This window comes from Mytilus galloprovincialis, chromosome 9 (assembly GCF_965363235.1).
Source record: "Mytilus galloprovincialis chromosome 9, xbMytGall1.hap1.1, whole genome shotgun sequence".
In the NCBI taxonomy this organism is placed as follows: Eukaryota; Metazoa; Mollusca; class Bivalvia; order Mytilida; family Mytilidae; genus Mytilus; species Mytilus galloprovincialis.
Window position 1 is genome coordinate 22,313,382 of NC_134846.1, and position 16,939 is coordinate 22,330,320.

The 16,939-nt window shown below is 33.6% G+C and overlaps 1 protein-coding gene across 1 annotated transcript; it reads left to right on the forward strand.

The window, feature by feature from the left end:
• Positions 1 to 476: 476 nt before the first annotated feature.
• Positions 477 to 16,130, forward strand: LOC143044629 (cilia- and flagella-associated protein 299-like). Its single transcript, XM_076216690.1, has 6 exons — positions 477 to 607; positions 1,616 to 1,746; positions 8,337 to 8,427; positions 9,428 to 9,570; positions 10,303 to 10,432; positions 15,839 to 16,130. Exons 1-6 carry the CDS (start codon positions 500 to 502, stop codon positions 15,935 to 15,937), a joined length of 702 nt encoding a protein of 233 aa, XP_076072805.1. The 5' UTR covers positions 477 to 499; the 3' UTR covers positions 15,938 to 16,130.
• The last annotated feature ends 809 nt before the right edge of the window (positions 16,131 to 16,939 follow it).

A 16,939-nucleotide genomic window follows, 5' to 3' on the forward strand; every position in this document is an offset into this window, starting at 1 on the left:
ATTTTTTTTTATTTACTTGATATTAAATCTTTCCTTTAATCATTCTGCCTTAGTAACTACTGAATTCATACGCAATAATGAGATAGCTATGTTTTTATAATTAATCGATAATTGTTTGCAATATTTTTATATATCTATTTCAACCGAATAACAAATTGTATTATTTTACCAATAAAAGTCATCTTTATTGTAAAATGAGTAATTTCTATTTAGATTTATATTGTGTGTAATCTTACTAGCATTTAAGAGGGCCCTCATGGGGTTTTTGATTATGTGATTACTTGGTCGTTTTTTTAATGATTATTTGATTATTAAGCCAAATATTTCATGATTATTTGATTACCTAGGACTGTATTTTTAGTTTATGATTATTTGATTACTAAAGATAAGCAAATATTTAATGATTATGTGATTATATTGGCAAAAAAATGGTGATTATGTGATTACTAGGACCCCCCCATGAGGGGCCTCATTTAATGTTATACGGCATGTAAACAACATGGAGGAAGAAGGAGCAGGTGGAGCTGATAACATTGTCGCAGATTTTAACACCTACGAGGAGTTTCTTGATTTCCAGATAAAACCAATCGATTTATACTATCTTGAGGTTATTTTTTCATGATATTCAAAAAAATGAATCTTCAGAAAGGCAATTTATAGCCTTTCTCATGACCTAGAAAGTGTCTTGCCGTGATAGTTTATGAGACGTTTCGGCCTAAAACCCGTTCTGTCACATTTCGTTTTGGTCATACACCATTTCGGCTATGGTAGTTTCGATCCTATAAGCCCGTTTTCTATACGTGCATGATGACCATTATTCTACTGATCTATATAATTTGATTGAAATTTAAATAAATGGGGAATGTGTTCATACACCTTTATATCACTAATCCCGGTTGACACGGCCGCTTGAACTTTACGCATACAACAATCTCTTTTCCATTGTGGCGTCAGATATTTTGTTTTATGACGTCAAAATTTTACAGGAACCTGTGTGATATCCAGTAATGGCGGACAAATAGCGATAAGGTGTATTGAGGCCACAGATGATTGTTGGCAAGTGTCTTGCAGTTATTGCTTTCGAGACATAATGTCCATAAACCTGTTCAGCCATATGTCTTTGTGGTCAAACACCACTTTGGCCATGGTTGGTCCAGCATGCTTTTTACTATACATCCCTGCTGACCATGCCTACTTGTCTATGTTTTGATTAAATAAATGCAGAATTTGTCCATTGAGGCCAATTTGAGGCACAGACTGTTTTGATTAAATAAATTGGGAATGTGTCCGTTGAGCAAGTTGAGGCCACAGACGATGTCCCCGCTGGGCTAACAAATAACATTATTTAAGGACATAAGTCAGGAAACAAAAAATTCTACAATTTTCCAATTTGTGAAGGGGCATAACTTTAGAACAGTATACTTTTTGTAGGTGTCACTACCAAAATTCAATCTTTATCTATAGTTATTTATATAAGTATTGTGTATGTGTTTCAGAACATTTGGTTGAGGCAAATTTGAAAATTGAATTGTGCCTTCTGGGCTACTCCTATATATTGTACAATATAATAAGTTAGTTTTAATAATTAATTTCATTGAACATTATGTATTTTTAGGATGAAGAGTTGGCTAGACAGGTTGTTGAGCTTGGATACAGAGGTAGTGGAGAAGTTTTGAAGCGTGAAGAATTTGAGGCTCGTAAACAGGCTGCTGAAGCTAGTCGACTATCTAAAAGAAGTCAACAGAAGTATGTGAATAAAAATGAAACCAACAAAAAAGAATTGATCAATGCATCATGCATTTACATGTACAAATGATTTACAAAGTGTATACAAAAGATATTTGCAACTGCACATCAAGCAACCAACAACCAAGTCTTCTAATTATATATAAACTTCTTATAAATTCTGCTTTTATAATTCTTACTGGCTTTACTGGCTGGCAGCTGACAATAAGAAAAAAATTCTCTGTCCATCAGGCAAAAAAAAAATATGTCTGTTTGAGGTTATCAGACTGACTCAGCCCAAGTATTTTTATTTCAGTGGTTAATTGAACTTTTGTCAGAAGTGAGACCAATAAAAGAAATTAATTTTACTGATACATCATAAGTAAACAAACATGAATATAACAGTTATTTTGCGAAAATATACTACTTCTTTAAAAAAATAAACATTTGCTCACAATTTTTTACAATCTATAACAAAGGGAAATAATCCAACTCACCCCATGAACAATTCAGACCACAAAAACACTCATAATCATGTTGCATAACAATGAAATGGAAATATCAACATACCTCTTGTTTTTTTTTAATGAAGAAACCTTAAGGTGGTACCTAACACTACAGGGAGATAACTCTGTAAAATCAGCTAAACGCTTTAATTACGTTGAGTTGTTAAGGGAATATTAAGCTTCTCAATGATCAAAATTGGTGTTTGTCAAACTGCTATATAACCAGTGTAATTTTTCTGATAAAATGGTTGGTTCAAAAATTTTTAAATTTATATATTTTGGTTAAAGGGTCAAAGTAAATACTTTGTCAAAATTTCATGAAAATTAAACGAGCCAAATTAATTTTAGTGAAAGTGTTGGGTACCACCTTAACTATGGAAAGCCAACGGGGTCAAAATTCTTAATTCGTAACTTGTCAATTTGTAATTTGTAACTGTGCAATTTCTAAATTGTTAATTCGTAAATTGTTAATTTGTAACTTGTTATTGTGAAATTCATAATGCTTAATTCGTAAATTGTCAATTTGTAACTTGCACCTTTGCAGTTTCAACATTCTTAATTGGTAAATTGTCAGTTTGTTACTTGTAACTGTGCAATTTCATCATAATGCTTCATTCGTAAATTGTCGATTTGTAACATGTATCTTTGTATCAAAATTCAACAATCTTCATTTGTTAATTGTCAATTTGTAACTTGTAGATTTCAAAATTCTTTATTGGTAAATTGTCTTTTTGTATATTGATGTTTTGTAACTTGTAACATGTGACTTGTCGATTCGTGAATTGTCGATGTGTGAAATGTCGAAGTGTTAAGTGTCATCGTTGTATTATGCTAACGATCATTATGACGACAGATGGCGCTCGGGTTCTTGTTCAGTGTATAAGCCTCCTGTAAGTAGGAGCACCGCCATATGGAATACATACCAAAGGAGTATAAATCAATTATGTACAGCACATACATATAAAAGATAACAAATAGATAAATACATTGTTTATTTTATATGGCATGTATAAAAGGGACTCGGTTTTGTATTGAGGTAACCTCGTATAAACATGTTTGTTTACTGTACTGGTCACCAAACCTGCAATGAGGTGTGTCACTTCCTTTATTAAGGTATATAGATGTGTCGCTGGAACGGGCTTCCTTATCAACTTCGTAAATATATTACTGTCACTTGGCAAGAAATTTCTACTTAATATTTAACCGGGTCAAAACAAGACTAACAAGAATGTGTCCCCAGTACACGAATGCCCCACTCGCACTATCATTTTCTATGTTCAGTGGACCGTGAAATTGGGGTAAACCCTATTATTAAAAAGATCATATCATAGGGAACATGTATACTAAGTTTGAAGTGGATTGGACTTCAACTTCATCAAAAACTACCTTGACCAAAAACTTTAACCTGAAGCGGGACAAACGGACGGACGGACGAACGAACGGACGCACAGACCAGAAAACATAATGCCCCTCTTCTATCGTAGATGGGGCATAAAAACTTGAAATATAAGACGGTGCTGGAAAAATACTAATATTGTCCTGGGCCCGCACATTAGGACTCAATGTATAATGGCAGAAATGGTTTGACAACCATCATTCATTAATATTATAATCTCAATATTAAAATTTCAGAAAAGAATGTAATTTATTCTAATGATATGTTTTACTACTTGAAACAAATGGACGAACAGTCTTTATTTATTTGGCTCCTGAGTAATGAACATAAATCAGGAATCTGATGTACAGTAGACGTTATCGTTTGTTTATGTAGTTTATACGCGTTTCTCGTTTCTTGTTTTTTTTTTTATATAGATTAGACTGTTGGTTTACCCGTTTGAATGGTTTTACACAAGTAATTTTGGGGCCCTTTATAGCTTGTTGTTCGGTGTGAGCCAAGGCTCCGTGTTGAAGGCCGTATCTTGACCTATAATGGGTTACTTTTATAAATTGTTATTTGGATGGAGAGTTGTCTCATTGGCGCTCATACCACATCTTCCTATATCTATAAAAAATGTTTAATGATATCATATAAGTTTTTTGTAAAACAAACTGAATGAAAAAATATTTTAAATGAGCCACTTAGTTAATGTATACTATATATCAAAACTGTGTTGAATATGCACTATTTTGTAATAAAATCTAAAGGAATCAGAAAAACTAATCGAGGCCCTAAAATTTGAGATATTGTCAACCGGAATGCGAGAAAACCGCATATATTTTAATGGTCAGGTCAATAATGAGATATCATATCGTCAATAGTATGGGACCAGTTCACATCTTCAATCATCAATAAGCTTGAAAGAATACAGTGACAACCTGTGAGATTTATAACAGGAGAGTACAAGGACGTTCAAGTCAGAAGCTAATATTTCTGTACGAGATGGTCGCAGTGCTATAGAACCAGACAATTTCAAAAAAAAAAAGCTCGTCCAAAAAGAACACTAAATTGCTGTCAAGGGCCCGATTTGACAATTATCAGTCAAGAAATGTTGTGAACAAACATGCAGATAAAAAACTACACGAAGTGTTTTGAGATTTCAACGAGTAAAATACAACAATATTCTAACTAATTTTTCGTATAAACAGTATTCGAATAGGACCACATTGAAGAAGCGTAGTGCGTACACCGAGCGTTGACAGCCGTTATGTAACTTCTCTCGAGCATCGTCAATACATCGACTGCGCTCTCTCTACCGTTGTATTAAAGCCGGTATTTGTATCCAAAACGTTCTCCTACAGATACAGATCTAAAAAGATCGTGGTACAAGATCGAAATATACTAGGAGGTGTACCCTCTATATTTTTTAATGACCATGATCGTTAAACTACGAAACTGTTTATTTTTTACTACACGCGTCACCTACATAAATTTGAGAATGGAGATGGGGAATGTGTCAAAGAGACAACAACCTGACCATAGAGCAAACCACAACCGAACGCAACCAATGGGTCTTCAATGCAACGAGAAACTCCCGCACCCGGAGGATTCCTTCAGCTGGCCCCTAAACAAATATGTATACTAGTTCAGTGATACGGGACGTCATACTGAACTCCGAATTATACACAAGAAACAAAAATTGAAAATCATACAAGACTAACAAAGGCCAGTGTTTTTTTGAAATCTCAAACCCCCCTTCTTAATACTCCCACTTTTAAACAAATTGACGCCCTCTCCCTCTGACTTGTCAGAGAAAAGAGCTTGCCATATCGCCATTTGCATGAAAGAGGCAATTATCTCTTACATTTTTTACTAGTATATGCTTACACTAATTATACCCCACGCAACGAAGTTGCGGAGGGTGTAATGTTTTGACCCGTCCGTCTGTCTGTCTGCCTGTCCGTACGTCAGTCCATCGGTCCTGTTTCTTGTCATCGCAACTCCTCTCAAACCACACAACAGAATTTCATGATAATAAGGACAAACTAAGTAGATTTGCATATCGGCAAGAAATTACAATTCATTTTTTTTTCTAGAAGTTACGCCCCTTTGAACTTATCCTCTGAAACCACACCACAGAATTTCATGTAACCTTGTAGATAATAAGGACATACTATGCATAGGCGGATCCAGGGGGGCCCTGGGGGGCCCGCCCCCCCTCCCCTTTTTCGTGGAAAAAATTTGGTTGATTATATAGGGAATTACTGAAGCATGACTGGAGCGCCCCCCCCCCCCCTTTAGGTCAGTCAGCGGACCCCCCTTAGGAAAAGTTCTGGATCAGCCACTGCTATGTAGATGAACATATCAACAGGAAATTATGATTCATTTTTTTTTCTTATACAACATTTTTTTCACACAGTTATTTTATTCCTCCAGTGACAATGTGGGGACGTGGGGCATGTAAGCGCGCTCACTAAGGTTCTTTAATTTTATTTCTCCACGAAAATATTTGCACATTATTTGGGGTTTGGCCAAAGGAGTATGTATTTGGTCATTTTTAGAGTAAAATGATAGCCTTGGATCCTGGCTGACTGTTCGACAGAAGAGCCAGGCGGAATACAACCTGGTTTGTCAATAGGATATTAGGATGTTACGAATTTATTGCAAATGATTTTTTATTTTATATTTGACATGCAAATTAAAAAAAAAATAGGTATATTGATTAACATCGTGAATCATTTCAGTTAATTAACGATTGACAACATGTTAGATTTAGTAAGGTTGCCGGGCTATAAGGAGGTGTGGCACCAGATGGGGTTCATATCGGGAGTACGGGGCATTAAGCAGCTTTTGAGATCGAGGGACTCGTGAATATTTTGGTCTTTTTGGTTGTACATTTTTATTGTAGGAAATCTGGTAGCGGCAATTTTTAAGCTTCTTGTCCAGAAAATTCAGTAGGCTTTATATTAATACATAAAATTGAGAATGGAAATGGGAAATGTGTGAAAGAGACAACAACCCGACCATATAACCGACAACAGCAGAATAGAATACATGTATATATATGTCAGCCCTTCATGTCAGAATAAAATGGTCCGATAATAGCATTTTATGATTAATAGAAATCGTTTATTACTAGTACCTGGGGTTTTCAGTAATGATGTAGCCTTTTAAAGCCGACTATATGGTATACGGTTTTGTCATTGATGTAGGCAGTAGGTTGCCTATGGTTGCTTACATGGACTTTAATTGTACTTCGCGTTGGTGGATAGTTGTCTCATTGGCAATCATACGGTTTATTACCACATCTCCTTATTGTATATACCTGTCGTAATATTCCACTGACCAACGACCATTTCATTAATCTCGTAATTAGGAGAGATCAATTATTTTGAGGGACTGAACTAGTCGGGATGTTTTTTTTTATATAGTTTCCGAACGAAAGTCCACGTCAGTAATAAAAATAAAACTGGGATCCTGTAAACATGCAATTTTTGTTTTGCTTTTTTTAGACGCATTTGCTGTAATCAATGGATTAAAATTACTTAGGTATATATTCCACATGGAGGTACTCCGACTTACAGGAGGATTATACACCGAAGAAGAACCCGAGCGCCATCTGTCGTCATAATGATCGTTAGCATAATACAACGATGACATTTAACACTTCGACATTTCACACATCGACAATTCACGAATCGACAAGTCACATGTTACAAGTTACAAAACATCAATATACAAAAAGACAATTTACCAATAAAGAATTTTGAAATCTACAAGTTACAAATTGACAATTAACAAATGAAGAATGTTGAATTGTGATACAAAGATACATGTTACAAATCGACAATTTACGAATGAAGCATTATGATGAAATTGCACAGTTACAAGTAACAAACTGACAATTTACCGATTAAGAATGTTGAAACTGCAAAGGTGCAAGTTACAAATTGACAATTTACGAATTAAGCATTATGAATTTCAAAATAACAAGTTACAAATTAACAATTTACGAATTAACAATTTAGAAATTGCACAGTTACAAGTACACCTTCAGACATATTTATACATCAAAAGACTCGTACAGATTTTCATTCTTCCCATACACAATAACTCAATGGAAACTTTTACCAACCACAGTAGTTAATACACAGACAGTCGACTCTTTCAGAGATCAGCTAACATATGCTGTTCTCTCCACTATTATTTAAAAAACTTCGTCTCATGTACACAGTTTTAATCACTACATCTGTTCTTTGCACTGTTTGTAAATATAACTTAATTTTAATAAATAGGCCACGTATGCACCAGTTATTAATCATCTTTATTCAGATGGAAAACTGGAAAACTTAAAGAAGAATTGACAAGTTACGAATTAAGAATTTTGACCCCGTTGGCTTTCCATACTTAACAGACATTTTTTGGGAATCGTGTATGTTTTGACATTTTGTTGTTATTGTCGCTTAGATTTAGCTGCTTTGTTTTCCCTAAAGTTGTCTGGTCATCAGTTTTGATGTTTGGTAGAAGAATATTATACTTGTACAGCACTTTTTTACTTTCATATTACATGGACATGTATCACTGAATTTATATTTTTGTCTTTTCTGTGAGCCAGAAAAACTTTGTTTAAATAAGTACTAGAAGTAAATAATATTCAAAATATCATCATTATATTATGTGTTATAAGATTAATTAACCTTTATGAATTATATAAATTTTGTTTACAGAACTTTGGCACATTCAGGAAAGGAAATAAATGATCCATTTTTGAAAGCTCTGGCAATGAGAGAGGAAGGAAATAGAAGTGGAAAAATGACAGTAAGTGAAGAATGGAAGATAAAGAAGTTAAAATATTGTAATAAATTTTGCTTAGAGAATAGAAAAGGAGATTAATAACAGAAGTAAACAACACAATAATAAATGGACATAAACATGCACCTAGTGTCACTTGCTCTGCAGGATGGCTAGGATACTGTGGAGTCATAATTATTTGTTGTATACCAATTTTCGTGGATTCCCTGGGTATAGATGAAACACGCAATTGAAATTTCAACGAATGAAAAATTTTCTGTACGCTTACAGTATGCAGGTAATGTCAAAACCACGAAATTAAATATCCATGAACATGCAAGTTTTTCTTAATCCACGAAATTGGTATCCACGAAAATAAATGAATCCACAGTAGTGTTAACATTATATTAGATGTATGTTTCATCACTTTATTCTGATTGGCTAACTGCACATCACATGTTATTCCTAAAGCAATTGCATTACTCAATAAAACTTTTCATTCATGATAACACATGGTCCCACAATAAAGTGCACAGGTGAATTAAATAAAACAATTATAAAATTAGTTTTTGCATGATAATAGCTAAAAAATGTAATAATAAATATTGAATACTTCTTTTTGTAACTTCATAGGGTTGACGGTGCACACATTTTTAGAATGAAGCCCTTCCACGCTTCATACAAAATGTACTTCTGTCAACGCTTTTAAACCCAATGAAGTTACAAAAAGAAGCATTCAGTTCTTAAAGGAAATAATGTGTAAAAAAAAGAAATAGAGAAAAATAACATATAAAATAGGTTTAGAATCAGGCAATGAATAAGTTGAATCCCCTTACTCAGATAAGAGTGCATGTTTAATAAAGATAGTACATTGCTAACTACATGCACATTAAAAGGGATTGTTGTAGCACACAATCAGATTGTGTCAGGATAATATACAATACAATACAAGTTATAAAAAAGTACTATTTATACCTTACTTTTACTGTTCCTAATCAACATAATAGACCTCATATCTTTTTTCCAGAGTATTATATTCATTAGAGACAAGAATGCACGGGATCAGGAAATTTCTGGTTATATAGATTATGCTCATAGACTCAAGACAGAAGATTTTGAACCATATTTCTCTGGAAAGAAAAAACTCTTACCAAGACCATCTGATTTAAGGTTAGTTACCTTTGAATTATTAAATAATGTTAAACTTCTCAAAATCATACAAAATATTTAAAAAAACAGTGAACAACATATTCTTTTGCAACTCATTCACGCATTGTCCATTTATGTTTTTCTATCTGTTGTGATTGTATGGATGCAATTTCATTTTCTTCATTGATTGTAAGTTCTTTCTGCTTAAGGTGGTAACCAACACCTTAACTAAAATTAATTTGGCTCGTTTAATTTTCTTAAAATTTTGACAAAGTTTTTACTTTGACCCTTTGACAAAACTATGAAATTTTCAAAAAATTTGAACCAACCATATTATCAGAAAAATTACACTGGTTATATAGCAGTTTGGTAAAGTCCGATTTTGATCATTGAGAAGCTTAATATTCCCTTAACTACACAACATATTAAAACGTTTAGCTGATTTTACAGAGTTATCTCCCTGTAGTGTTAGGTACCAACTTAATGATGGAAATCAATCATTCATTTACACACAATACAAACTAGGAGTCAGAAAAAAATATTTATATTAATTTGTGTCATTTGATCAGATAAACTTTCAGTTTTATAACAACTGAGATGAAACATAAATGATCAATCAGATTGACGTTTTTTCAAAACCAATGTCTCAATCTGCAACAAGATTTTGAAATTTTATGTTTATATCTGTATAATTTTTTTTAATTATACTGTTTATATGTTTGTTATAGAAATATAATTTTCTTTCTTTTTCAGTTTTTATAATTGGGAAACACAGACATCAACATCAAACCCTACACCAAATTATCTAGTAATGGCTGACAATGCTAAGGGACTGATATTTAAAAATAAGAGAGACAGGAAGAAAGTCGATGTGGACCCTAAAGTAAGTTAATATTAACAGTGATAAGCTAATAATCAAATAGTACAAGTTGTTCAAGTACAAAACTTTTTAAGTGGACTATATAAAAAAGAAAATGTGGTATGATTGCCAATGAGACAACTATCCACAAAAGACCAAAATGAAACAGACATTAACAACTATAGGTCAACGTACTACAATCAACAATGAGCAAAGCCCATACCGCATAGTGAGCTATAAAAGGCCCCGATAAGACAATGTAAAACAATTCAAACGAAAAAAAATAACGGCCTTATTTATGTAAAAAAATGAATGTATTGTTATGCAATACTCTCAGAAAGCTTATTATACTCATTTCACATTGATAAAGGAAGAGAAATCAGAAAGCTTATTATACTCATTTCACATTGATAAAGGAAGAGAAATAAGGGCTAGTTTGATGTTTTTAGCTCACCTGACCCGAAGGGCCAAGTGAGCTTTTCCCATCACTTTGCGTCCGGCGTCCGTCGTCCTGCGTCCGTCGTCGTCCGTCGTCGTCCTGCGTCCGTCGTCGTTAACTTTTACAAAAATCTTCTCCTCTGAAACTACTAAGCCAAATTTAATCAAACTTGGCCACAATCATCATTGGGGTATCTAGTTTAAAAAATGTGTCCGGTGACCCCGCCAACCAACCAAGATGGCCGCCATGGCTAAAAATAGAACATAGGGGTAAAATGCAGTTTTTGGCTTATAACTCAAAAACCAAAGCATTTAGAGCAAATCTGACATAGGTAAAATTGTTTATCAGTTCAAGATCTATCTGCCCTGAAATTTTCAGATGAATCGGACAACCCGTTGATGGGTTGCTGCCCCTGAATTGGTAATTTTATGGAAATTTTGCTGTTTTTGGTTATTATCTTGAATATTATTATAGATAGAGATAAACTGTAAACAGCAATAATGTTCAGCAAAGTAAGATTTACAAATAAGTCAACATGACCGAAATGGTCAGTTGACCCCTTAAGGAGTTATTGCCCTTTATAGTCAATTTTTAACCATTTTTCGTAAATCTTAGTAATCTTTTACAAAAATCTTCTCCTCTGAAACTACTGGGCTAAATTAATCCAAACTTGGACACAATCATCTTTGGCGTATGTAGTTTAAAAAATGTGTCCGGTGACCCGGCCATCCAACCAAGATGGCTGCCACGGCTAAATATAGGACATAGGGGTAAAATGCAGTTTTTGGCTTATAACTCAAAAATCAAAGCATTTAGAGCAAATCTGACACGGGGTAAAATTGTTTATCAGGTCAAGATCTATCTGCCCAGAAATTTTCAGATGAATCGGACAACCCGTTGATGGGTTGCTGCCCCTGAATTGGTAATTTTATGGAAATTTTGCTGTTTTTGGTTATTATCTTAAATATTATTATAGATAGAGATAAACTGTAAACAGCAATAATGTTCAGCAAAGTAAGATTTACAAATAAGTCAACATGACCGAAATGGTCAGTTGACCCCTTAAGGAGTTATTGCCCTTTATAGTCAATTTTTAACCATTTTTCGTAAATCTTAGTAATCTTTTACAAAAATCTTCTCCTCTGAAACTACTGGGCTAAATTAATCCAAACTTGGCCACAATCATCTGTGGGGTATCTAGTTTAAAAAATGTGTCCGGTGACCCGGCCAACCATCCAAGATGGCCGCCACGGCTAAAAATAGAACATAGGGGTAATATGCAGTTTTTGGCTTATAACTCAAAAACCAAAGCATTTAGAGGAAATCTGACATGGAGTAGAATTGTTAAACAGGTGAAGATCTATCTGCTCTAAAATTTTCAGATGAATCGGATAACCCGTTGTTGGGTTGCTGCCCCTGAATTAGTAATTTTAAGGAAATTTTGCTGTTTTTGGTTATTATCTTGAATATTATTATAGATAGAGATAAACAGTAAACAGCAATAATGTTCAGCAAAGTAAGATTTACAAATAAGTCAACATGACTGAAATGGTCAGTTGACCCCTTTAAGAGTTATTGCCCTTTATAGTCAATTTTTAACCATTTTTCGTAAATCTTAGTAATATTTTACAAAAATCTTCTCCTCTGAAACTACTGGGCCAAATTAATCCAAACTTGGCCACAATCATCTTTTGGGTTAGCATTTTGAAAAATGTGTCCGGTGACCCGGCCATCAAACCAAGGTGGCTGCCATGGCTAAAAATAGAACATGGGGTAAAATGCAGTTTTTGGCTTATAACTCAAAACTCAAAGCATTTAGAACAAATCTGACATGGGGTAAAATTGTTTATCAGTTCAAGATCTATCTGCCCTCAAATGTTCAGATGAATCGGACAACCCGTTGTTGGGTTGCTGGCCCTGAATTAGTAATTTTAAGGAAATTTTTCTTTTTTTGGTTATTATCATGAATATTATTATAGACAGAGATAAACTGTAAACAGCAATAATGTTCACCAAAGTAAGATTTACAAATAAGTCAACATGACTGAAATGGTCAGTTGACCCCTTTAGGAGTTATTGCCCTCTATAGTCAATTTTTAACCATTTTTCGTAAATCTTAGTAATCTTTTACAAAAATCTTCTCCTCTGAAACTACTTGGCCAAATTAATCCAAACTTGGCCACAATCATCTTTTGGGTTAGTAGTTTGAAAAATGTGTCCGGTGACCCGGCCATCCAACCAAGATGGCCGCTATGGCTAAAAATAGAACATGGGGTAAAATGCAGTTTTTGGCTTATAACTCAAAACCCAAAGCATTTAGAGCAAATCTGACATGGGGTAAAATTGTTTATCAGGTCAACATTTATCTGCTCTGAAATTTTTAGATGAATCGAACAACCCGTTGTTGGGTTGCTGACCCTGAATTGTTAGTTTTAAGGAAATTTTGCTGTTTTTGGTCATTATCTTGAATATTATTATTGATAGAGATAAACTGTAAACAACAATAATGTTCAGCAAAGTAAGATTTACAAATTAGTCAACATGACCGAAATGGTCAATTGACCCCCTTAGGAGTTATTGTTCTTTATAGTCAATTTTTAACAATTTTCATAAAATTTGTAAATTTTTACTAACATTTTCCACTGAAACTAATGGGCCAAGTTCATTATAGATAGAGATAATTTTAAGCAGCAAGAATGTTCAGTAAAGTAAGATGTACAAACACATCACCATCACCAAAACACAATTTTGTCATGAATCCATCTGCTTCCTTTAATATTCACATAGACCAAGGTGAGCGACACAGGCTCTTTAGAGCCTCTAGTTATATTCATACAAAAATGAAATAACACAAAAAAATTGGGTACACATCTTTAAGTCAGAAACCTATAAATTAAAGTCATCTAGAGGTCAACATAAGACTGTTGTTATAGGAATTAGAGATACAGAGACACTAACTTATTTTGTTAAGGTAACGTATTGCAACAGCATATGATTATCAAGTTTTGTATACATAACGTCTTCAGAAATATAGTAAAGAGTTTAAAATATACACACATCTTTCTATAATTCAAACAACAAGCAAAGTACTACCATTTTTTAGCTCACCTGGCCTAAAAGGCCAAGTGAGCTTTTCTCATCACTTGGCGTCCGGCGTCCGGCGTCGTCCGTCGTCTGTCGTCGTCGTTAACTTTTACAAAAATCTTCTCCTCTGAAACTACTGGGCCAAATTAAACCAAACTTGGCCACAATCATCATTGGGGTATCTAGTTTAAAAAATGTGTCCGGTAACCCGGCCAACCATCCAAGATGGCCGCCATGGCTAAAAATAGAACATAGGGGTAAAATGCAGTTTTTGGCTTATAACTCAAAAACCAAAGCATTTAGAGCAAATCTGACATGGGGTAGAATTGTTAAACAGGTGAAGATCTATCTGCCCTGAAATTTTCAGATGAATCGGATAACCCGTTGTTGGGTTGCTGCCCCTGAATTAGTAATTTTAAGGAAAATTTGCTCTTTTTGGTTATTATCTTGAATATTATTATAGATAGAGATAAACAGTAAACAGCAATAATGTTCAGCAAAGTAAGATTTACAAATAAGTCAACATGACTGAAATGGTCAGTTGACCCCTTTAGGAGTTATTGCCCTTTATAGTCAATTTTTAACCATTTTTCGTAAATCTTAGTAATCTTTTACAAAAATCTTCTCCTCTGAAACTACTGGGCCAAATTAATCCAAACTTGGCCACAATCATCTTTTAGGTTAGTAGTTTGAAAAATGTGTCCGGTGACCCTGCCATCAAACCAAGATGGCCGCCATGGCTAAAAATAGAACATGGGGTAAAATGCAGTTTTTGGCTTATAACTCAAAACCCAAAGCATTTAGAGCAAATCTGACATAGGTAAAATTGTTTATCAGTTCAAGATCTATCTGCCCTGAAATTTTCAGATGAATCGGACAACCCGTTGTTGGGTTGCTGGCCCTGAATTAGTAATTTTAAGGAAAATTTGCTCTTTTTGGTTATTATCTTGAATATTATTATAGATAGAGATAAACTATAAACAGCAATAATGTTCACCAAAGTAAGATTTACAAATAAGTCAACATGACTGAAATGGTCAGTTGACCCCTTTAGGAGTTATTGCCCTTTATAGTCAATTTTTAACCATTTTTCGTAAATCTTAGTAATCTTTTACAAAAATCTTCTCCTCTGAAACTACTTGGCCAAATTAATCCAAACTTGGCCACAATCATCTTTTGGGTTAGTAGTTTGAAAAATGTGTCCGGTGACCCGGCCATCCAACCAAGATGGCCGCCATGGCTAAAAATAGAACATGGGGTAAAATGCAGTTTTTGGCTTATAACTCAAAACCCAAAGCATTTAGAGCAAATCTGACATGGAGTAAAATTGTTTATCAGGTCAACATTTATCTGCTCTGAAATTTTTAGATGAATCGGACAACCCGTTGTTGGGTTGCTGACCCTGGATTGTTAGTTTTAAGGAAATTTTGCTGTTTTTGGTCATTATCTTGAATATTATTATTGATAGAGATAAACTGTAAACAACAATAATGTTCAGCAAAGTAAGATTTACAAATAAGTCAACATGACCGAAATGGTCAATTGACCCCCTTAGGAGTTATTGTTCTTTATAGTCAATTTTTAACAATTTTCATAAAATTTGTAAATTTTTACTAACATTTTCCACTGAAACTAATGGGCCAAGTTCATTATAGATAGAGATAATTTTAAGCAGCAAGAATGTTCAGTAAAGTAAGATGTACAAACACATCACCATCACCAAAACACAATTTTGTCATGAATCCATCTGCTTCCTTTAATATTCACATAGACCAAGGTGAGCGACACAGGCTCTTTAGAGCCTCTAGTTTTAACCCAAACAGTTGTTGATACAAATGTGAACGTTCTTAAATGATTTATTCTATATATGATATGTCAATATAAATTATGAATATTTTATTTTGCAGGCTCCTTCACCAGGCGATAACACAGAGAGAACAATAATAGAATCTCCCAAATACATACAGATTGTCATATACGACCACAAGACACGAAGGAAAACATAAATAACAAACTATATTTGTATACCACAACTGTGATAATGAAATATGTAAATAAGTATGAAGACAATATTTTTGTCAGTACTGTGAAGGTCATTTAAAGATCCCTTGGAATATTTTAAAATTGGTTGAATACATTTGAATATTTTTGAAAGAAAATTATAAGCCCTTACAGGGAAATAAACAGTTGAGAAGATCATATTGCATAAATATTTTGTTAAATGAAAAAAAGATTTCAATATTTTATTCTACATTGTAATTGATAAGTATATCTGATAAATTTTCAAAGATCCATCCATTCAGGGAATGTTGACTGGAGATGGTAGAAACCATTCTTCAGAGCAACAGCTTGTAATTTTCTTTGATTTTTTAATCATGAATGTACACAGTACGGATTTTACTGTCCGATTTGAAGATGTAACTGATCATAATTTTTTTATTATGTCTAATTATTTATAATTGTTTTGTCTTAAATATATTATAATAAATCTTGTTTTTAAAAGTTGTCTTTGAGTTTGATCTGCATCAACATATTTCTGTCCTTCTTCATCAGGCTTCAACTACTGTATCACTAGCCTGTCAAGTTGTTAGTTGAAAAGCCTGAACTTGGCAGGTGCATTTGAAGGTTGTAGAAATTTCTCTTTTGCAATCTTGTTTCATTTACCAATAGAAACTGACTGATAAGAAAATTGGCAATAATGCTGAAAATGTATTAAATATCAGGCAAGTGTGACTGGGAGTACTGCATATTTCATCAAGCTGTTTCTCCTTTAGCTCTGTTTTCTTGAGGTAAAAACCAGATTAAGATTTTATATCGGATAAATACTGTTGACATATTATTTGGTTGAATGCCTGTTTTGAAAGTTTAATGCTGAGATCATTAAAGGGGCAAAAGTTGTCAATTTCTTGTTCACCTACAAAAAAATGTATTTTATTCAAATTTTCATTTGATTTAAAACATACTAAAAAGTTTATCCAAAAAAGGACCAAATTACAAAAAGTCAAAAA